Here is a 24,724-nt window from a genome sequence, read left to right on the forward strand (position 1 = left end):
AACTTTACTATAAAAGTATTATAAGCTAGGCACAGATATGAGAGCCCCTGCTTTCAGCACTTGCATTTGCACGGCACTTCAAAAAACAAACTATTGAGTATTTACTTATTTAATGATGCGAATGTTTACAGCCAGTCCTAATTTTAAAAGAGGAATTTGGGACATATTGTTCCATAAAGGGCACTATTCTATGTATAAAATAATTTCTTTTGTAGGTAATACTACAGTGTCAATTCTCTGTTTGCAATAAATCTGACAAGATAGGAAAATAGTAGTTCAAAGTTTCAAATATATCTTCACTAGCCCAGGTCTTCTTTTGTGTGTGAGCACAGGCAGGGGCCCTATGAATGGAAGACAAGGTCCATGTGCATGTGAGGCAGTTACTTTACCAGAATTGTTTAGGGATGGAATCTTGATAGCCCAGGTTGACCTTTAACTTCCCCAATACTCCTCCCTTAGACTCTGCAGCACTGACTGAGGTTTTGGATGGGCACTGCCATGCCCACATACACTAGACATTAATAAGGCACTTAGCACCCAGAACTTTGACAACATAGAAAGAAGACTGCAAGTTTCCAGTTAGACTCCGCTCTTAATTAAGACAAGTCCTGGACACTGAGCAGAAACAGCAATAAGCAGATGTGTGGGGGACATTTAATATTCATTGTGTGTATGACAATGATAGCCAGCTCTTCACTGTGGCTCTCAACTGTGAGCAGCAATGCCTGCACTTGCATGGAGAGACCTTTCTGCTGAGCAGTCAGTCCTTCATTCAGTATGGCAGCTGCTTCTAACAGTTCTCAGAGTTCAAAGAGCATACACCCAGCAAGTTGATTTCATCAAGTCTATTTATTAATGCATTTCAAGTTTCAAAAAACCTTACATCTTTGCACAATACTTTATTTTTTGCAGGTTTTAGTAAAAATTTCCAAAGTGAACAACAACAACAAAAAAGATACTGTATAAAACACAGTGGACATTAAACTGACAGTAGTATTAGATCTCACTGGTCCTGATCCTTTCATTTTTTTTTTTTTTACCACATCTTGATTTGTAGTGGAAACAGTTCAGTGCATGTATCTCTTCAGAAAACATTTAACTTAGACTCAAAATAAAATAGGGCAGCGTGTAACTGCCAAAACCCTACCACAGGATAACATTACAAGCAAAAAATGTACATGTTCCAAAGTCTACCACACTCAAGAAGTTACTAAGAACTCTTGCAGAATAAAAGTCACCATTTTAGAAATGCAAACCCACTTCCAACCTTTGCACAGTCCAAAAACAAAGGCATTTGAATGATTTAAAGCAGTGTCATACACAGCTACCTACTTGTTGAATTAGAATTATTTATAGTCTATCTGGGGTTTCATGTACAAAATTTGTCTCTAAATCATGTACAAAAAGCTGTTTTGAAAAAAGTCACCACGTACTGTACAAGTTTACAAGGAGAGATCCCATTGTTTCTCTAGCGTTTTTGGCCTTGCTGGCTCGCGTCACATTATGAGTGATTGTGTAAACCTTAGACTCTTAAGAAAAAAGGAGGAGAAAAAAAAAAAAAAAAAAAGCCAAACACAGTAATCTTGTCAACCTTCCCTAAATTTGCCTCCTATCTAAAGCTAGGAAAATCACTGCTGTTGACTTCTAATTTAAGTGATGTAGCTGGAAAACAGAAGCAATGAATATGTCACAAGCTTACATTTTTTAATGCCCCCTCCATTTTCTGCATAGCACAATAAGCCTGTTAATACATTAAATGCTTTTGCTTTCTCTTTCTTTAAAAATGCCAATATTTATACCTACTTTAAAAAAGTTTGTAATGGGACACTGTGCTGTCTACCATCATTGTTAAAATGTCTTGGGGGAAAAACAATGTCAGAAAGTCTATCTACAATTTCAACTACCTGCTGAGCAAATTACTCATCTCTAGTGGTTACCAACAATCAGTGATGGTGTGCTGAAGAACTGTCCAGATATTTCAATGAAGACACTGATTTTCTTTTCCATATCAAATCAAAACAGAATTAGCAGACTTTAAGCATAAGAACACACAAAGTAATAAGCAGGCTGTAAATGAAAATGACTATTTCCGACATAATTTCTACCATGGCATGAAAAACTTTCACCTAGCAATTTAAAAATGGAATTGATTTAGGAAGTGTAAAATACTAAGCAGAAACCAGACATCTACATAAAGAACAGACTCTAAAGCCAAATGCGGTTACTGTCCAGTTTGCACCCCATCAGCTGTGTTCGCTAGCACAGCCCCTCCTGCTCACAGCAGCCATGTAACAAGGAAAAAGATGTATGTATCATAAGAAAAAGGAAAAATGATTTTCATTTCAAAACTGCCTGTGTGCATTACAGAATCCTGGACCACTGAACACCACCATTCTCTGTTATCCTGAGTATGTCAATTAAACAGTAATTTTTCATTAAGAGCGGAAAAATTTATAATACAAAGAAACATCCATATTGCAATTTCTGTTTACAATTGCACAGAGAAGTACAGTGTACGTAAGAAATACATGTCTGCATATAAGAAGGTATGTACATTGGCAAGTGATGTACCCAATGTTGAGGTGGTCGAGCCTCCCAGCCTTGATTGGCAGTTGAAAAAAATATATTTCAATTTGTGATAAAAGTTTATTGAGAGCCAAGTCTGTCTGCAAGTGAAGAAAATGCAGCAACGAAGAACAGGGAACACGGGGCACATAATAATATTGTAAGACTTTGTGCCATTAGGTTAAAAATATCTGTCCATAAGAAAATTGGGTTCCTTTTCCATCCCACCCCCCAAAAATCGGAATTTTCAGGCTTTAAATTTTAAGTAATTCCACCTGGTCTGAGGACATGATCTCTTGCCATTTCTTTTTCTTCAACTGTTAACTGTGAGGGTTTCATTTGGAGATGATGACTTAACAGGTTTCTCTTTGGAGTGAAGTTTTCCCACTGTAGGCACTAGGAAGAACCAAGGCAAAAGCTGCAGTCAGCGTCGCATGTGTCCCATTTGATAACTCTCTCGGGGCCTCTGACGCGGGGGCTGCTGAATGGGCTGCGGCGGTCTCCTCCTCTTTAAAGTGCCTGCAACGAAAGCAAAACAGCTCACTGTGTGCCACCTCCTAATCTTCAAAAGTGAAGTGCTCTTTCACCAAGAAAAGCTATTTGGCATTGACCAGCAGAAATATGTGCCCTGTAACATACTTTCCAATTTTCTGGAGGCCTAAATGAATAAGTAAATAATAAGATAATAAAGTTAATTTTAATACTTATTTAATTTTAGGCCAATTCAAGTTAAAAATACCAACTTTAACATGTACTTAATATAAAAATTACTAAAATGTTTCACCATTTTATGTTAAGTCTTTAAGTCTGATTCATATTTAACAGCACATCTCAGTGGATAAGCCACATTTCACATACTTGACAGCCTTATGAACTAGACTGATTAGTCTAAACGAATATAGGTTTGAGGTCACAACCATGACTTGAGCCCTGACAAGACATTTGAGGCCTGTCTGCACAGCAGGATGGCAACTTACTCACCCAGTCTATCATGAAGACTTTGAGACTGTCCTGTAAACAAGTGCTCAGCACCTTATGAAGGTTTAACAAATGACAACCAGTTTTCAGAGGTATCAATACACAAGTCAAATGTCTGCTCTACTGAAGGAGAGTGCCATGGCAATTGTGACTAAAAGTATCCTGTACATTGCAGCCAGTCCTGAAGAGACTTGATAAGCTAGGGTCAGATAGAAGGGGAGGAGGTCCTCCACTGTTAGTGAACTTGGAATAGGGCAGGGAGAAGATGAGGGAGGGAGGGTAGGATTGGGAGGGAATGTGGGAGGGGGCTACAGCTAGGATACAAAGTAAATAACCTTTGATTAATAAAATAAATAATTAAAAAAAATGTCCTGTAGCTCTCAGAAATGTGTTAAACTGACACATGACACAAGCACTTTGGTGCTACCTCAGGAAGCTTAAGAAAGCAAGTGTATCAAATCAAATGTCCTCTCATCCCAACACAGGAAAATGCAAGGGGATAGCTGAGGGAAAATACAAAGCAGAAGCCAGCCTGTGTAGGGTATTATAGTTGACCTCTCCTGAGGAGGACGGGGACATGCTAGCATCCAACCCTAATGTCTGACACTGTCCTTAGGCAGTGTCTTACCCTACCTATAATGACTAGCCACACACACCTTGGAGAGGGGAAGGGAGGACTGATAAAACTGACTAAAGTGTAACACAGAGCAGCTGCTTCCTCTCGCCTTCTTCAAATGCCCAGACTTGATTTATCCTGGTAGTGGTACCCACCTGAGGGAAGAGGGAGGGACTATATGACAGTTCTTAACATCTAAAGCTGCTACACTAAAACCCCCCTATACACAGATTTAGACTTCTCAGTAACCCTCTTCTAGAGGAAAATGTGCTTCCCCACCAGAAACTATTTCTTTCTTTTTTTTTTAAGTTCATCGCAATTTTATTATTGTATTACAAGAATTTTTTTTAATTTTTATTTATACTGTATTCTGCCTGCAGGGCAGCAGAGGGCCAGAAACTATTTCAAGAACACAAACATTACAAATAGTATCATAGCCATTAACTATTTAAATAGAAAGACCGTAATTTAAAAGCATCTTAACTACTGTAAAAAAAACAACAACAACAAAAAACAAGGTATGGTAACAGACTGAGACAAAAACAAGGAGGGAAGACCCAACAAAAAATCAAAATGTTAAATGTTTTTTGACACTCAAGATATCAGCATTACAATGGTAGTCAATAACTAGACTGTACTGACAAACAAGTACAGAGCCAGTGAATCATTTATCAGGTAATCTGTCAAAAGCAAAGCCACATAAACTCAGTTACTAAAGCCTTGTGGGTGCTGCATCCTCCTGCCATGAAGTTCTGCTTTGCTCGCAGCAGTACCCATTGCTCAGTACCTTACCTGGAAGTGGTTTAGGAGGAGGCAACTTTGGATTACTACTTGGAGTGTGAACACTGCAAATCTTGATGAATCCAGCCATTAACATGATCAGGGCAATTCCCATAAGCAGTACTGCCCACCAATGAGCCTGGATAGGAACAGAATTACACAGTTTAAAGACAGCAGATACTAACATCCATTATATGAAATATTTACAGCTTTTCAGTTCTGAATATCCATATTGACTTTAATGTAGATTATTGTAACACTTACGCAACCACTACTAATTATTTCTAGCAAAAGAAACATTCAAAACACCTCTATCATCTGAGGCTTTATATAACTTACTAAGTCTGTACTGTTTACCTAGATCCTAAAATAAAAATACATGCTATGCCAAAACACTCCTAGCCACTTTTTCTGCATGCATAAGCTCTCACATTAAAACAACTTTTGTTTCACCTTAAAAGAATATCTAACTTAACAAAAAGTTGCAAGCACAGTGCAAAGAACTTCCAAAACTCTGACCCAGAGTCAGCTTTATGCACCATGCTACTCCCTATAACATAGAGCTCCATTGGTAAAGGGCTTGGCTTGTCACCAAGATCAGTACCTAAGTGCAGATCCTCAGAACTTTTGTAAAAAAGCCAGGTGTAAAAGTATATACCTATAATCCCAGTACTGGGGAGCAGAGACAAGTGGATCTCTTGGACTTGCTGGCCAGCCAGATTAGCTAAGCAGAAATCTACAGGTTCAATGAGAGACCCTGTCTCAGCAACACCAAAGAAAGAAGGAAAGCAGCATCTGACATCAATCTCTGGACTCACACTTTCATGTGCACATGCACTTCCCCCCCACCCCCAAAACCACAGACAGATGGGTGGAAAGACAGACAGATGTGTACGTACACACACATACACATACACACACACACACATACACACTATACAAGAGTATTTTCCTAGACAGGCAGGCCATGGCCATCACAGACCCACGCAAGCTTTGCCATCTGTCTCGTCACACCTTCAGCATCATGTGCTGTTGTGCCCCACTTCTGTCCTTAAGTCTGGAGGGGTCCCACCGCTCCCCTCTTGCCCTTTAAGATTTCGACACTTGAAATTTTCAGGATGGTTGTTAAGTACAAGATTGTAACAACCAATTTTGAATTCCCTAGTGTTTCTTATGATCAAATAGATTCTGCTCATGCATCTGTTAAGATACATCACAGAAGGGATCTAGCACTCTTTTACCACCTCCATACAGGCAGCACATGACTGACTTCATTACTATGATGCTAACCTTGAGTATTTGATTGAGATGTTATCCACCAGACTTAATCAACAAGATGTTTTTTCCTTTGTGGAATCAATGAGTATTTTATGGAGTTGTAATTTGGAACTATGTAAATGTTCCATTCTCCACAAACTTTGTCCTGTTAGGGCTCCCTATTCTATACAATGTATTATAATCCAATATTATCATTACCATGGGGTTTTTAAATTTAACACTTTAACCACCTCATTCTTTAAGCACTTACTTTGTTACACAAAAAGTTCCAGGTTCATATTGTTCTTTCATTACCTGAGTACTGGGCCATCCATGTCGCTGTTGAACCCTGGTTCCTTTTAGTCTTTCTCCTACAACAACCCCTCCTCACCCTATTTGCACACTGAGATGGTCTTCTACATGGACCGGAAGCCTTACTTTCAATCTTTCTCCTACTCTGTAGATCCTCCTCACTCCACTTGAACACTGACATGGCACTCACTTTTCAATCCCTGAGCTATGGCATCCAACACCACACTCTTCCCCACATCCTCCTAACCAGGTAGGGCTCTATTAGCCATCCATTTCTATGTTACTGCAGCCATTCACACCTGGCATGGATTCCTCCCTTAGAATCACCCAGTGCCTCCTAGGAACAAACTGTTCAAGAAAAAGATTCAAGAAAGTTGTCCTCTGACTTCCATTTCCACTTACACACACACACACACACACACACACACACACACACACACACACACGTACACACTGTTTTGGGGCTGTTTTTTTTTTTAATGTAAAGATGATGGAGAGATAGTTCAGTTGTTAAGAGCACTGGCTGCTCTTCCCTAGGTTCGATTCTCCGCATCCATCTGTAATTACAGATGCAGTTACAACCATCTGTAACTGCAGTGCCAGGGAATATAACACTGTCTTCTGACCCCTGCAGGAACCATGCACACACATGTACTTTTTTCTAGTTTGCCATTCACTGATAATGTGGACAAGGATCTGTTCACAAAGACACAATATAGAGATCCTTTGGTGCTACTAATAGTCCTACATACTCTACAGTGGAGCACCATAAACAGCTACAACACTGGAATAACTAAGGTCTGGATAACTGTGGTTAAAACTTGGCTTAAGAGCTAGAGAGAAGGCTCGGTGGTTAATAGTGCTGGCTGTTTGTCCAGAGGACCCACCAGGTTCAATTCTCAACACCCTCTACACATTTTCTAGGCAGGACAAATTGGGGGTCAAAGGTTTTATGGGTGAGTTGGTGTGCCCATCCCTCCACTGGCGTTCTACCTGGCTAAGGGAGGTGGCCACTTCACATGCCCCACTGGTAGGAGTCTCAGCTAGGTTCACCCCCACAGACTCCTGGGAACGTCTCCAATCCCAGGTCTCAGGCTCATTCTAGAGATGCCCTCCCTACTGATTTCCATTCTCTCTCCCAGGCCCCTCCCCACACCCCGCTCTCTCATACCTGCACTGAATTTAATTTTTAAGCTCACATTTCTCTATATTGTGAAAAAAAAAATGAATTAGGGGACTGAGAATGCAATTCAATAGAGTACTTGCCTGCTAGGCATGAGCCTCTGAGTTGCTGGAACCAATACCTCATAAAATGGGATGTGGTGGCAAAAACAGTTATTTCTAGCACTTGGAAAGTAAAGACAGGAAGATCAGAAGTTTAAGGTCTTCCTCAGCTATGTAATGAGTTTGAGGCCAGTCTGGATTACATAAGATCCCGCCTTAAAACAGAAGAACAAGTTTGATGCCAGCCAGTGCTGTCTCAAAACAAAATAAAACAAACCTTAAAACATTGTCTTTCCTGTAGTTTTCTTAAAGGATTGCTGAACCTAAATGTTCATGCTTTCCAAGTAATTTATGAAACTTACTTGAAAGTAGCAGGGTTAAGAATATGTGATACCTAAAACTGAATAGTTTACTTTATAAATAGACTTAGAACTCAGACTCTCCCCTCCAAGTTAATACCTGATCCCTTTCTGTGAATTAGTAGTGAGAATGCTTATCTTATGTTCTGGAATGCTTTAATCAGACACTTCTGAACTTATGTAGATTTGCTATATGTGAATGAAGGTAACACATGCCTTTTATTTTATTAATTTCAGCATGGATGTAGCATCTTCAGCTAGCCTCATCCACAATGCCTGGAGAACAGGTTGTAGATGCTTTAGTGAGCAATGGCCATGTCAGGTGATAAGACAGCAAATGCTGAGTTTGTTTGACATTATTTGTCTCATCTGATTTTGTGCAGTTTCCTTGCATAAAAAGGTTTCTTTTATAGTAATGATAGTTTGTGTCTTGGCATCTTATCAGTCAGGGTGATGTTTTTCTGTTTGGTCATGTATGCTGTTAGGGTACTGTGCTGTGAGAGGCTGTGCAAGAAGTCAAGGACTGCCTTTACTGTATCTATTCCAGTGTTCCTGGCATCCTTTGACAGTGCTCTATGACCCTTTTTCTTCTCATGCAGTTCTGTAGAGTTTGAAAAACCTTAACACTTCAATATTTTATGGCTACTGTTCTCATGGAGATGATTTTTTTTTGGTACAGTTGTTTTGACAGCCATATTTAGGTTTTTCCAGAATGTGTTCCATATTGTTGCTGAGTTTGTCTAGCTAGGAGGCATTGATCAACACTCAATAGCTTTAGAAGGCATCATGTGTTTCTTGAGAAAACTGAGAGCACTCAACATTAAATATGCTGAGATCCTAAGCCATTATCACTTATTCTTTAAGTGGGAGTTGAGGACATTAGTAATTCTTTTCCAGTTTCTACTATGCTATAGTTGATGTGGTCTTGTTTCTCTTTTCATCTTTTGTGCTAGGTTTGACATTGCAGAGAACCATTATTTTAATTCCCCCCCCCCAGATTTATTATGTGCCTCCTTCCTTTCATTCTCCACTATGTTGTAACTTTTTATTTAAGTTTGTCAAAAGCTTGTGTTATTATTATTATTATTATTATTTTGATAAGAATTAACTTTTCTTATGGCCCTTCTCACTATGGTGTCAGGTCTCTAATCCGAAGGCTCAGGGGTCCCTTTACCCTCAGCTTCTGAGTAGCTGGGCTCCAAATATAAACACTCCTCTATTTTTTGTCATAGCCTAAACCTGGTACTTTCTGTGTAGCCCAAACTGAGCTCCATCTAAGAGCAGCCCTACTTCAACCTCCAAAATGAAATTTCTCTCTCTCTCTCTCTCTCTCTCTCTCTCTCTCTCTCTCGATCTTTCTTTTTTCAAGACAGAATTTCTCTGTGTAGCCTTGGTTATCCTTGAACTTGCTTTGTAGACTGAGCTGGCCTCCAACTCTTAGATCTGCTTGACTCTGCCTTCCACTAAATAAGCATCATTAAGGATCTGCAACTGGCTCTGTATCTGCTCTTACATTGCTTAGTATTTCCTATCACAGGCAAGATTAAGACCCGGAAATTATACTGAAAGATAAGAAGGAAAAAGAAAAAAAAAAGAAGAAGAACCATGAAAAGCCTTAGAAAATCATCAATCTCTTACTCAATTTTACTACTGAGCAAGGTAGGACCTGTAGCTGTTGTACTGAAACAAGAGAGAAATAACAAAAACCAAGCAGTACTTTCCCCAAAGCCCAGAGGAAACACTAACATATGTACCACCAGAAGTCACTTGCAAGAAACAATGTAAGCACAGCAGCAGAGGGAAAAAGAATGACACCTACCACCTAGCAGAACTCTGAATACATTCAGGTGGAGATCCAGGAATACTTTTAAACATTAAAAATCTACACATAGAGTAAAGTTATTCCAGTATAAACAGGCAAAGTGTTTGTATCCCAACATTAGTGAACCCTGCCCCCACCCCAAATTAAGATCAAACATTTTAAGCTAAGGTTTTTATGAATGGAGACTATACTTACCACAATCCACTCAGCAATGTTTTCATAGAGTTGTGGACTAAAAATTGCTTTTTTCAGCCTAGCTAGAGGGCCATCAGCATCTACTAATCTGCACCGCATGAAAACATCACAGTAGCCTCTGAAGTCATTACATGGAGAGCCCGGCTGCAGAGTGATCGTCCGACCACTGAACTGCTTACTCCACTGCAGAGAGCCTGTACTGGCACAAGTTGCTGGAACCACTGGAAAAAGCAGTGCCAAACACAAACAGAAGTCAGTACCTGGTGAGATGGTCTTAGAAGTAAAATGAAAGATCTAAACTCCTTCCCATGTTACACAGATCTATACTAGTTTGTCGGAATAACTTCATTAATCCTTTACCTTAAATGCTAAAATATAAACAAACATCAAGGGTTGACTTAGTGTCTGCAATGGCTTTAAAACCACAGAACTATGTTTATATAAATTATTGCCTAAAGCGGCAAGATTTGCTCTAATGTATCATTTAACAACACTGTAAAGACCATAATGCAATGCAACACTTAAATTTTTCTCTAGAGAACTAATTTAACTATAAAGTATCTGTCCAAACTGTGTATCAATTTAACAATGAAAGCTTAAAGACAGGGATCTTCTCTGCCCCATACCACCTCACCCCTGCCATGACTCTCATGGCAACTCTCTCTGTCTCTCTCTCTGACTCTGTCTATGTGTCTCTGTCTCTCTCTCAACTCCAAGAGGCTCCTCTCCAGGTCTTAAAGGGAAAGAGGCTTCCCTGCTAAGCTATTTCTGATATTGCTGTTTCTTTCTCATGCTCTTCCAACTCAAGGTTCAATCATGGTCTTGATGTCCTTTTTCCTCATAAACTTCATTCCCAAAGAATCAAACAAACAAACAATTAATGGCAAATAATAGATTTTGGAAGAAGACTTTAGGCTGAGGTATTGAAAAGCCTTACTTTTCTTCATGCAGCAAACATGGCATAACTCCTTATCATCTTTGCCATCAGAGCTGGCACAGGTGCACTCCTCCAAGTCATACTTCTCACAGATAGAACCTGCACATTGCTAGGGAAACAGCAAACTTAATTTAATCTTTGTGTGGTCAAGACTATTGTTCACAGTAATAGGCAGGTATAAGCTTCTGGTGTCAAGTAAGAAAGTGGAAATACAAGTTACAAACTGTGGGGCTGGAGATGCACCTCCATGGCAAACACTAGCTTAGCATATGCAAGGCCCTGGGTCTGATCCTCGGCACCACAAAACAAAAACATAGATGAATATTAGAGCCAATCAGACCATATAAGTAGATCTAAGGTTAAATGAAAGTAATTTGTACAACTTTTAAAGCCATGAAACAAAGAAAAAAAAAAAAAGCAGTTCCACATTTGTGCAAGTTATGGTTTCTCTATAAGCAGAGAAAAAGTCTTCCTCATGCAGAATGAAGTGACATTTAGCCATAGAAAGTCAGAAGATTTCATACTCAGAGAAAATGAGCAGATGAGCTCTTTTATTCCAGCTCCTGAAATATTAATTCATATAACTTAAAGGCAGCACAGATAAGACCACACACCTAGTTGTACTCTCAGGAAAACCAAAGACACATAGTTGGCAGCATGAAAAGTGAGTCAGGAGCTAACTATATGCCACTGCACAACTGTGTCACAATACACATTTGTGGCTTTGTGGGGGAACAAACAGGGACATTACTGAACAGGAGCCCAAGAGTATCAACCATTATTTTGAAAAAGGATGTTCTGTAAAACATCTTCAATCAAATGCTTACCCCATTAATGCACACTTGTGTATGCCTGTTACAGTCTGTAAAGTTGGGCTTGGGATCAGATGCTGGGCAGAGTGCAGTAAAACCATTGCATATCCCTTCCTTTGCACAGTCAGAATCATCCCGACACTTCTCAGACTTCGACTTGAATGTACACTGTGCTGTACAGCAGGGTCCTTGACTCGGACTAGGAGAAGCATTAAATGATCAGATAAAGTAAATCACCAGCTACTTATTATATACTTAGATATGAACCTGATTTTCATCACAAACTTCATCTCTTAAATGGTAAGGACTTACTGAAATATAACTTCAAATATTACTAGTAACAAGCTACTCTATTTGAACATTCTAGCAAGTCTAAGAAGATGATTAAGTATCTGGTTTCCACAGTCAAAAAGACTACTAATCAGCATTCTTACTCTGCCTTTTGTGAAGTGAACTCAGGATTAGGGAACTTTTCAGTGTTATTTTTTTTTTCTACATAGCAATATAACACATTAATCAATTTAAACATTTCTGTACTAAAATCAAACTTGGATACACAGACTAATCATTTAAAAAGTCTGTGTAAACTATAGTTCATTACTTGTAATCACAACTGCATTTGTCAAGTGAGATAATTATATGACACTAGTCACAGAAGCCTACATGCCCCACTTTACCTAAATATTTTAAAGTTAAGATTCTTTTTGGACAGAAGATGGTCATGTTTTCAAAGTTAGGAACAAATGATATGTATTTTATGGATCAGCATTTCACAATCTTTTTTTCAATACCCAAATCACTAAATTATAAATTGCTCTAATTCTCAAAATACTGTCATTCCAGAAAAACAAATGACAATAAAACAAAGCAAGACAAACTTCCACAGCTATAAGGCTCTCTTGATATCAACATTAAACCTGTCCTAGCTGCCTGCGGGTGACCTTGCAGGCATGTTGGCATTAACTGGAGTTGGCAAGGCAGGTACCTGCACTGCTTCCCAGGCTTCAGTTTGCATTTCTTCCCCTCTGGCTGGTTGGCATCAAAGCAGCACTCATCTTTACACTGGTCACTATAGCCACAGTCACATTCTTCACCTTGTTCCACCATCCCATTTCCACATATAGGCTGGCCAGATTCTGAAGAAAGTAACAGGACAAGGTAAGCACTGTATGCACACATTAATTTTCGTCAAAATTTAAAAACTCAGGGCTGGAGAGAGGGCCTGACAGTTTATTTAGGAGCACTTGTTGCCCTTCCTGAGGCCCGGATTTCAGTTCCCAGCACCCCACACGGCAGCACACAAATGTCTGTAACTAAAGATCTAGGATAGCTGACACTATCTTTCAGCCTTTGGGGAATCAGGCTTACACAGCTGCAGATGTACATGCAGACAAAACACCATATATATAAAAATAAAATAAAATTCACAAATACTTAGAGCTTTACAAAAAAAAAAAAAAAAAAAAAGGAAATTCTGATGAGTAAGTAAGGCAAAAAACAGAATCTGAAAAACAGAAGACCTGTTTTTTTAGTAAGGGCAGAGCTACTAACCCATAACTGCAACTTCAGAATGCCACTCCCTTTGGGGAACCTCTGTTTCTGCACAGTGAGAAGACTGACCTCACGGATCTTTTTTATTTCCTTTATAGAACTAGTAGCTTGCTATTTAACCACATCACAATTGAGCTTTGTTGACTACAAATGTATATCACACATATGAAGTTAGTGTTTCTCAACCAGGAGAAAAGAGGAAAACCTGTTATAGCAAATTTCAAACATACACAAAAGTAGTAAGATAATCACAATGACTTCCGATGTATACTTCTCTTCTCTTACTTACTCCAAACCACTCTTAATTCTCTAACATTTTAAAATCACCACGCCTAATATGTTCTTTTGTAAAAACTTCAGGCTGCATGTCTAAATGATGTACCTTTCATGAACCTAACTATGTATCATTATCACAGCTGATAAAATCAGCAAGATGCTTAATTATTAACCATCTTTAGCCAACCCATGTTCAAATTTCCTGAACTATCTTTCTTCAATTGGTCACTGAATTAAGTTCCCAAAAAGATTCTCCTAACCTACCACAGTTGCTTTAGTTGATATATCTCTTAAGCTATTTTACTATAGAATAGGTTTGCTCTACCTTTTTATTTTTATATGATTTATTTGTGAATTATTTGTGATTATTTTGTCCTATAAATAACTCACTTTTAAAAAGTGATCATAATAGTGTCAATAAGGACTTTTAACGTACTTTATTCTATTTCTTGCTAGAGCAAGCTCCTTAAGAAAAGAAATATGTATGAATTATTAATACACTCCTCATAGTCCCAGGCAACCTAACAATATTTCCTAAAAGGAAATATCTAAGATAAACAGAATTAGAAAGTCTGGTCTAAATATTGGTGAATAATTTCAATATACTTATTCAACTTCCTAAAGTTCTCATTGAAACTCAAAATTGGAATAATGGGTTTACTTCAATCCCCAGTATCACTAAATTAAATGATGGGGGAAAAAATCAAGACTAGGAATGCTATTCTTTGTAAGATCACAAAATGACCTCAGGAGATTATCATTTATTGGGAATCACAAAAAATCAAATGCCTTCATTTTCTAGTAAGCAAAACTAACTTACAAGGAGCCTATGACTTGCTGGAGGCCATATACCCCAACAGGATCAAACAGATGAAGGCCAGGGGTTCTTGGGTCTTAAATTTTAGGATTTTCTCTTTCTAATGCATCAAAATAAAATATTTATTCAGTTCCCATTTTAAGGAATCTTTCTAATGCCTTAAAATGGGAACTGAATAAACAGAAGGGAACACAAGTCCAGCACAGAAACATCACTTATGGCACAGATGAGTGAAAACCAGAAAGAAAGCCTTTACATTTATCAAGTTTGTTCTTAATTCATTAAGGAAAATCTTAACAGTCACTGAAATTCCAGCCCACTATCTTATAAGATGTCTTTTGACTCTTCAACTAGAACATCCATACTCAAGTAAAACAATGACTTTTAAACAGCTAGTAATAACTTCCTAATTCCTGTGACATGTAATTCCAGAAGAGGTTGAAAATGCATGTGCAGCATCTGACACACAATCTTCTCCCTAACAGCTACCAACTGACTGCTCTATTCATTTTTACAATCAGCTTCTAAGTTTACTGTGAGAACTCTACCATCCACAGAGCATTTCTTCATTAAGAAGTGACAGAAAAATGACAACTGAGGACAGTAACATAAGTAATAGCATAAATGTAATGTCAATCTAACCAATGGTGGGAAGCTTTAAAAGAAAAAGCCAAAGACTTGGTGACAGGGAGAAAGAAATATACTTCGGGCTGTGAGAAAACATTTGCAAACCATTATCTGAGTCCAGCATAGTGGTGCACGCCTATAATCCAGCACTCAGAACACAAACACAGAAAGACTGTGTGCTGTACCAAGAACAACCAAAAACTCTCCAAGGTATCTGACAAATCACCAGTGATTATATGAATAAATCTCAAAAATTAATAAACAAAAAATCCAATAACAACAAAAAACACTAAAAACTGCTGAGAAAGGTAAGTGGACATTTCCTCAGAGAAGAAAAAAACAAATAAGCAGTGAAAGAGGTTACCACTGTCACCAGAGGAATATAAAATAAAACAAGAAACTATAGCGCCATGCCTGCCCGAATGGCTCAGCCCAAAAATAGTGAATATGCTACATTCTGATGATTATAAAGAGACTGAGACTGGTCATAACCAGATCATGAGAAGGTAAAGTATTACAGCCACCCTGGAAAGCAGTTTGGGAGTTTTGTAGAAAACAAAATAAGTGATCACTATATGTTTTGTTAACTAGACTTGGGGTGTTTTTTCAAAGAATAAAAAAAAACTATGTTCATATAAAAAAAAACCCTACACACGAATTTTACAGATATTTAGTTGATAAAAGCAAAACCCTACAAATAGCTAGCCAAGCTGTTTTCAGCAGGTGAATGACTAAACAACCCATTATATATCAGGGAGTATCTCTTAGCAACAAAATGGATGAACTACTGATAAAAACTGAATCTTCAGGGAATTCTGCTAAGAAAGGCATTCCCTAAAAGTTATACACTGTGCAACTCCATCTGTACACTCTCAAAAGGACAGTATTTTAGAAAAGGAGGAGATTAGTGCAGTAGGGAAGAGCAAGAAACAGGTAGGTGTGGTTATCAGCAGATAGCACTGAGTATCCTTGTCCTCGTGGACTGTTCTGGGTCTTGTCTGTGGTGGTAGATGTAAAACTACACATGTAATTAGATTGTATAAAAAGAAACCAACATTCTGAGAAAATAGGAGCAGGGAGTATGGAGTGTGCATTGATGGCAGCATCATGCTGATGATGCTGTCAGCCTGCATGCTATCACCTATGGAGATACTAAATGAAGATACTGAGCTCCCACTGTTTGCCGTACCTGTATGCACATTTACAATTATCCCAGTAAAAGCTGTATGAAAAACAAAAGGACAGGCTTATCTGGAAGTCTTTCTCAATTTATCAACCCTTCTTTGAATATTCTTTATAGACAAAAGTGACCATGACCCAATTTTGCATTTATGTATTTTATAATCTTGTGGGAAAAGAGGATGCACAAAACAACTTTAAGATAAGGCAAACTATTTGGAATCTGATAAATGTCACAAGAGAGATATACAGCTGAATATAAGACCAAAATCTCTGATATCCTTACACAGTGGAATATTGTTTATCCTTTCAAAGGAATGGAGTTGTGATATTACATGGGTGAACACTGAAAATCTTATGCTAAGTAAAACAAGTTGGACATAATGGAACATATACTATTATGAGTCCCCTGCGGCCGGTGACAGAAGCAATGAGTAAATTGCATTCAGTCCTGTAACACACTGCTATTCAGCAACAGAAACAAAACACTGCAATGAATCTTAAAATACTATGTGGAGTTAAAAGTAAACTTTCATAAAGGAAAAAAGCTATGAATTCCATTTGTCTGAAATCTTAAAACAGGTAAACCAACCTCTGGTTAAAAAATCAGTTAGCAGTTGCAGTAGACTGACTGAGAAGCAGAATGAAGAGATTTCTGGTCTGACAGAAATGTTCCATGTCTTCACAATTGCTTGGTTTACATAGGTAATTTTGCCAAATTTATCAAATGGTGCAATTAAGACTTGTGCACTTCCCACATCCATGTTTACTACAGCACTATCCACAACAGCCAAGCTGCTGGAACTAACCTAGGTGTCTAACAAGAGGGTCAGCTGAGGAAACCTCACACACATACACTTTTGGTTTGTGGATTTTTGTTTTTCTGTTTGTTTGTTTATTTTTTTTATTTGGCTGGCTGGCTGGCTGGCTGGCTGGTTGGTTGGTTGGTTGGAGACAGGCTTGCTGTGCAGCCCTGGCTGTTCTGGAGCCTGCTATAGACCAGGCTGGCCTTGAACTCAAACCTTCCAAGCTGCCTCTGCCTCCCAACTGCTAGAATTAAAGATGTGCATCACTACACCCATGCAGCACATACACAATGGAGTTAGTTTCAGACATGAGGAGTGCAATTACGTCAATGTCACAAAGACAAGTATCATGCTGTCTTCTCATTTCTGGCTCCTAGATTTTATACAGATCCATAAAACCATACACATATATATGACATGAAAGTAGAAGCAAAACTACCTAGGAGAAGAAGAGCTAACAAGAGAAGACAGGGTAAGAAAGGGAGGATAGGAAGTGTGTGGGAATATGCTCATTTAAGTGCAAATGCCCCCCCCAACAAACCCCAGTGTGTTTGTGTATGAATGTATGTATGTATGTATGATTGATTGATTGACTGATCCTTTATTCACCTACAGAAGAAAGGAAGGAAGGGAGGAAGAGAGGGAAAAGAAGAGAACCTCAAACAATACTGAACTCTAGCTAATGAGATATAAGCTAAGGTGTTTAGAAGTAAAATACTCTGCTATCTGTAACTTAGTTTCAAACAGGCAAATAAATTCCTAAGTACTTGATAAAGCAAACACAGCAAAGTGTTAACTAGAAGTACAGGTGAGTGGGAGATGTACTCAGAGTGGATTCTTTCAAGCGTTCTGATGTTAAAATATTTGGGGCTGGCAAGAGGACTCATCAAGCAAAGGTGCTTAACCACCAAGCTCGACAAGCTGAGTTCAACTGTCAGAACCCCTATGATGAAAGGAAAGAACTGACTCCATCAAGTTGTCTTCATACAGCATGTATGACCTCAACATACATGCTGTGGCTTGTGTGCACACATAAAAGAAAAAGTTAATTAAAATATGGGGAAATATACATACCAACAAAACAGTTGTTTCTCTTCTTCTCAAGCACTTGGCTTATGTTTCTAATACTGCAGAGTGAAAATTTGTTATTGTTAAGTTTGTCCCCAGACGTTGCTCTTGCATACATGATGTAATTGCCATTTTCTTTTTGTCCTAAGTTCTTAGACTCTCCTGGTGTGCACTCGGTTCCAGAATCATGCTGCCAAACAGAATATGATGTTACATTAAAAGGAAGTAAAATAGGGTTTCCCAACCATCTGCTTACGTGGAATTTTCTCATCAGAAGAACACAGGAAGTCACATACTGCTTAGAATGGGGAGTTAGGAGAACCACTTGCTCTGTCAAAGACTACTGCTGCAGCACAGAGGAAAACTGAAGGTCTAAACATAAACAACATAATCTATCGTAGAGGTTTGTAATTAGGGACTAGAACTGAGCATACACTGTCATAAAGATTATTGAAAAGCTTTTAAGGCTGGCAGTAATAATATGGATTATTTAGCATTCATTAAAATACATGGTAAATTACATGCTAAAACTGGTTCAGGAAGGCAAAAGTGAAACTGAAACCCAAGACCAGAGCTGGGGAAGGCAGAGAGTAAGAACTCAAAGCAGTGGCGCTTCCTTATGAGTCACTGCAAAAGACAGCTGAGTAAAATGCTGACCAGAGACTGAAATGCAAGTTTTACTTTTAAATGAAATTAAGAAAACTCAGGGCATGAAATCAAAACAGTGCTTTACAGAATAAAAAGGAGACAGGAGTTCTGTGTATGAGCACATGCACAGAAGTGGTTTTGATTCTGGTAATTTACCCAGGAACCAGAGGCATCAGACGCACTAAAGCAAGAGCTTTCTGAACCTTCTCAAAGAAAACACACTTATGAAGCTGGAATAAATCGGCACTTGCCTTCCTGGCACATATGCATTAAAACAACAAAGCCAGGGTTTGGTAGATGGCTTGGTAGGAAAGAGCACTTTCTGTGCGTGCAAGACAACCTCTGTTCAAATCTCCAGGACCCACATAAAAAAGCCAGGCACAGGACCAGGGAGATGGCTCAGTGGGTAAAGATGCTTACCACCAAACTTGACAACTTATATTTGATCCCCAGGACCCAAATGCAAATAGTTGTCCTCTGACCTCCAATCACTTGCTGTGGCATGCAAATGAACATGAACACACACATAGAGAGAGAGCGCACTCATACACACAAATAGATAAAACGTAAAAACAATTTAAAAAATATATTTTAAAGCTGGACATGGCTGTGCTTTTCTGCACCAACCCCATCAATGGAATACGAAAACAGATACCAAGAGCTCACTAGATGACGGCCAGTCTAGCCCAGAAGGCAAGCTTCTAATTCAGAGAGCCTGTCTCTAGGCACTAGAGCAAAGAGTGACTGAGGAAGACAATCAACATCCTCCTCTGACTTCTGTGTGTACACACAAAGGTGCATACTCAGGTACATGTTCTATACACATACACAACATCTCTAACACACAACACACACCTGATGGAAGCCTCACACATAATGTCCTCAAGTAATTAAGGTACCCATCATTTTGAGGAGCAAAAATGTTAGGTACTAGAATGGCAGTTACAGTTAACTGAATCTTGATTTGAATACTCAACAGCTTTACTCTCTACAAACAAAAATACCAAGTCACTCTGATTTTATATTTCCTTCTCAGAGGTCTCTACTCACATCTTATACTTCCTGATAATGCCCTGTTTTTCTCCTGAGCCCAGCTTCAGCCACTGGCAACTACTTGCTCTGTACACAGTATTACCTTGATATATATTTCTGCTCTTTATACCCAATTTGGTTTCTGTTTAAGTGTGGGTACCAACAACAATCTCATCATTCAAATTTAGGATCAGAAAGAAAAAAGTTCCAATATTGCATGACTCTTAATGTGATTAGAGAATCACTTGCTGTCTTTCAAAGTTGTAAATATTAGAGTAGACAGTTCTACATGGAAGTACTAAAATATAGAAACCTTTACAGACTAAATAAGCATTGTCCCAAACTTGGCAATGGAGTTATATTCTTAAAAATAGCAAATTATGACCTATCTACCTAGTCTTATTTATTCAGGAATGGCATAACAGATCTCAGCAATGGTTATAGAAGGAGGAACGGATTATAGACAAGGATGCTTACTATTTTCCATTTCAGATACAGGAACAAAACAGGCAAACAAAAAAATTAAAAAACCACCACCCTCCCACCAATACACACTTACACATGAAGGACTATCACGACTGGATGCCAAAAAGAACCCAGAGTTCAAGAGAAAAATCTCACAAGTATACTATAACTTTAGATAGATAAGAAAACAACAAAAACTACTTTCTAAGTTCATAATATGATACATTTGGATCACAGATCCCAGCATTAAAAAGGCTGAAGCAGGGAGAACAAAAGTTTGAGGTCACCTCCCCTTGAGGGGGGAACAGCCTTACCAGGCCACAGAGGAAGACAATGAAGTCACTCCTGATGAGACCTAATAGACTAGGATCAGAAGGAAGGAAAAGAAAACCTCCCCTATCAGTGGACTTGGGGAGGGGCATGGGTGGAGAACAGGGAAGAAGGAAGGGATTGGGAAGGGAGGCGGGAGGGAGGGAGCTACAGGGGTAATACAAAGTGAATAAAGTGTAATTAATAAAAAATTTAAAAAAATACAGAACACACACAAAAAAAGTTTGAGGTCAGCTTAGGCTGTCCAGTGTGAACCTATCAAAGAGAACAGAAGAAATAAAAAGAGGGAGGGGGTGGCAACAAAAGAAACATAGATGGGAACAAATATTTATAGAAAATTTAGGAACGTATTTTAAAATTCTATCATAATCTACTGCCCACAACTATTGACATTTTGGTCTGTTTCCTATGACTATAATTGGCTGTATCATATCTGAATATAAACTTTGGAATCTGGTATGTGTATTATGATATCTCAGCTTACCTGTGTAAGATAAGCACTGAAAAGCTTAAGTTTTCAAATGGCTGAAGAGCATTCCATAGTATCAGTCAAAAGCACTTGTTGCTCTTGCAGAAGATTTAGGTTCAGTTCCTAGTACTCACATGGTAGCTCGCAACCATCTATCTGTAAATTCCAATCCCAAGGGTTCTGACACCTTTTGTTCTGTGAACTAATATATTTGTAGACAAAACACCCATACATATAAAAATAATTAAAAAAAAAAAAAGATTTCAAAGCAAATTAGGCTGAAGCAAGAGATTCATAAGATTTGAAAGGTGAGAGATGACAGAAGATATATATTTTGAATTGAATATGGCAAGGCCTAAATACAGAATGAGAAAACCTGTGGTGGTATAAATAGAAAATGACCCTCATAGGCGAACAGGGAGTGACACTATTATAAATATAGCCTTGTTGGAGCAGGTATGTCAACACTTCCTGCTGCCTATGGATGAAGATGTAGAACTCTCAGCATCTTCCCCAGCACCAAGTCTGCCTTCTTTCTCACAATGATGATAATAGACTACACCTCTGGGACAGTAAGCCAGCCCCAATTAAATGTTTTCCTTTGTAAGAGTTGCCATGGTGATGGTGTCTCTTCACAGCAATAAAACCCTAGCTAAAACAGAAGTTGGTGCCAAAGACTTGGGTATTACTGTGATAGGCCTGATAATGCTTTTGTTTGGAGGAATGTGGACATTGGAACTTTGGATTACAAAAGCAATTGAACATTTTAGGTGGGGCTTACTGAGCCATTCTGGTAGGAACAAGGAAGACAGTGGTACTAAGGGTGATTTTAACTGTGGGGGCTTGGCTCAAGGGGTTTCAGAGGACAGGAATTTTAATTTGTGGCCTAGAGACTATTTTTGTGATATTTTGGCGAAGAAAGTGGCTGCTTTTAGCTGCTGTCCAAAAGTCTGCCTAGGGCTAAAATGAAGAGTTTTGGATTAATTATACAGGCAGAGGAAATCTCAAAACAGCCTAGTATTGACTCTGTTGTGTGATTATTACTGTTCACTCTTATGAAGATTTATGAAGAAAAGGAGAAAGCTGAGCAAGGAAAGATACAAAATGTACAGTTCAAGGAGAAAGGGGGCACCAGCAAGTGAAATGGAGCTAAGTCCGGTGTTCAAGGAGACAAACAGATTAAAGGAAAGCCTGATGTTAAATGGATAAAGGTAGAAGACCCCAGGGCAAGATCCCACCCAGTTAAGCTTCCAATTTATGAAAAGGAATTAAAAGCTCAGGGCCAGGTACATAGTGCACACCTTTAATCCCAGCACTCCAGGGGCAGAGGCAGGCAGATCTCTGAGTTCAAGGTGGTCAGCCTGGGCAATAAAGTTTCAGGACAACCAAACTTAGCAATAAAAGAAACCATCAAAAACAGAAAGTTAATGAGCTATAACTAAACAAGGGAGCCATGTAAGCAGCACAACTTGGCTACTTCAGCCATGCAGTTCTGGCTTTAGAGTCAAGCATTGAATAAAAGGGTTATAGAATCTCCCTCTGCAACTAAGGAAAGCCACCAAGGCCAGGAGTGTATCAGTGGTGTTCCTGCATGGAAGCCCAAAGAAGTCAATATGTGAAGCTATGAAAATAACCTCTTAATTTCTGATAGAGACTTAGAAGTGTCTTTTAAGATTTTATACTACAAGCTCATGTATGTTTTTATTAGTTTATTTATTTTGGTGCTGGAGATTAAACCATGAAACCTATACACTATACTGACCTACACCCTCAACACCCACAAATTACTCTTAAAATAATAAACATTTCCATGCTTACAAATAATGTTCAAATAAGATGAATTTACACAGTTTTCAAGTAGATTTTTCCCAAACACATATTTGATAAGCTCCACCAAAAGCAGACAAAATCTTTCACTATTCCTATTTCTGGACTGAACTGATGTTTAGATCACTTTAAAATCATCAGAATGGACCAAGTGTTGGAGGATACCAAAGACAGCTGTGTAAGTATAATAATCACTTTGTACTTATATATGAAATCTTTTTTTCTAAAGCATATATTTTAATTTAAACATCTTAACAAAGAAAAAAAGAAAGGAATAGAAAAAGCAGACAGTGCAAAACCTTGATAATAACTAACTGACTCAGAGGTCAGCAAATGAGCCCATATTACATGTAAGCTGCTATTTCACAGCCTAAGGTAAGAATGGCTTTCTATATTTGAAGAATTGAAAACCAAAAAACATGGAACATGAAACAAATGTCGCTCTCCAAACCCTAACAAAAATGTTCAAGTGGTCTCTTTGGAAAAAGCTTGCCAGTTCCTGTTCTAGGTGATGGGAACATGGCCTGTATGTTTACTTTCTTCTGTGTGTCAGAAATTTATTATAAAAAAATGTAAAATATCAATCTACTTCCACAGTAGAAAAATATATTCAAGTAAGTCACAACATTGCTCTAATAGAAACAAGGCCAAAAAGCCATCACACAATTTATGAGATCACTAAAAGGAGACTCATTCAAAATATTTGAAGGTATTATATAACGGTGACTGTTTCAGAACCAGCAAATTCAGATAGATAGCCTTCTGCATAAATAAGCAGGCAGAGCCAGACATGGTTGGTCATGCAGATATTCACAGAACTTGGGAAGCAGGGACAGGAAGGCCAGAAACTCAAAATTGACTAGGTACATGAGACTGTATCTCAAAACAATCCTCCCACAAAGAAGCCAGATCTAATTCTGTGCTTTCACAGAATTCTTTTTATTTTCAGTATAATCAATTGCATCACAATACTTTCATATATTAACACTAAACACTCATACGCACATTACTTGTACTGCAAAATATCACTGGAGAAAAAAAAATCAAGCTAATCACTTTTTAAATTTTTAATAATTAGGCAGTACTCACTGGAGATCCAAAATTATGTCCAACTTCATGAGCAAAAGTAATATGAGAGACTTTGGGAGGCACATGAGAGCCATAGTTCTGAACAGTAATGATGCCAGTGTTCAATGACTTCTTCTTGCCATCTGAATACAACTTGCTTTTCTCACATATTCCTCCAGAGCTTCCTAATTCAGATTTTAAAAATAATGAAATTAGAAGATTAAATTAGTTATCTATTCCACTCCAAATAACAGGCAAACAGTAAATGAACATTACACAGAGCTAAAACATTTAAATTTTTCAATTTAAAATACAACTGGTACCTAAATGACTGAAATACTACAAAACTCATTTAGTCCAAGATTTTGAAAATCATTTAAAATAAAATGTTAATAGTCCTTGCAAAGAAGACATAGGATGGAGTACATAATCCTTACAGGTTTTCAGCATCAAAAAAAAAAAAAAAAAAAAAACAACAAAAAAACAAACAAACAAAAAACCCAAAAAACAAAACACATTTTTTTCTGTTATTAACATAGCAAAACATTTCTATTTCCTTTAAATTTGAGTAACTCCACATGTATATTTAATCAAAGCTTATACCCCTTCATCTTTTAAAGGGAAAACTTATGAATTAAATAAAAGTTTAAATATCCTCCATATTTCACATCCTACAAGCCACTTCTCCAGTGATAAGCATTCAG

The 24,724-nt window shown here is 38.1% G+C and overlaps 1 protein-coding gene across 1 annotated transcript in view; it reads right to left on the bottom strand.

The window, feature by feature from the left end:
* Positions 1 to 830: 830 nt before the first annotated feature.
* Positions 831 to 24,724, bottom strand: part of Adam10 (ADAM metallopeptidase domain 10) — a 95,317-nt gene continuing 71,423 nt past the window's right edge. Inside the window, exons 9-16 of the mRNA XM_021657435.2 lie at positions 24,042 to 24,205; positions 18,188 to 18,371; positions 12,843 to 12,993; positions 11,873 to 12,056; positions 11,046 to 11,154; positions 10,109 to 10,329; positions 4,952 to 5,078; positions 831 to 3,084 (exon numbers count right to left, since the gene is read on the bottom strand). Coding sequence (XP_021513110.1) covers positions 2,990 to 3,084; positions 4,952 to 5,078; positions 10,109 to 10,329; positions 11,046 to 11,154; positions 11,873 to 12,056; positions 12,843 to 12,993; positions 18,188 to 18,371; positions 24,042 to 24,205 — 1,235 coding nt within the window. The 3' untranslated portion in view covers positions 831 to 2,989. The remainder of the gene's footprint in view (positions 3,085 to 4,951; positions 5,079 to 10,108; positions 10,330 to 11,045; positions 11,155 to 11,872; positions 12,057 to 12,842; positions 12,994 to 18,187; positions 18,372 to 24,041; positions 24,206 to 24,724) is intronic.

This window comes from Meriones unguiculatus, chromosome 6 (assembly GCF_030254825.1).
Source record: "Meriones unguiculatus strain TT.TT164.6M chromosome 6, Bangor_MerUng_6.1, whole genome shotgun sequence".
Lineage (NCBI taxonomy): Eukaryota > Metazoa > Chordata > Mammalia > Rodentia > Muridae > Meriones > Meriones unguiculatus.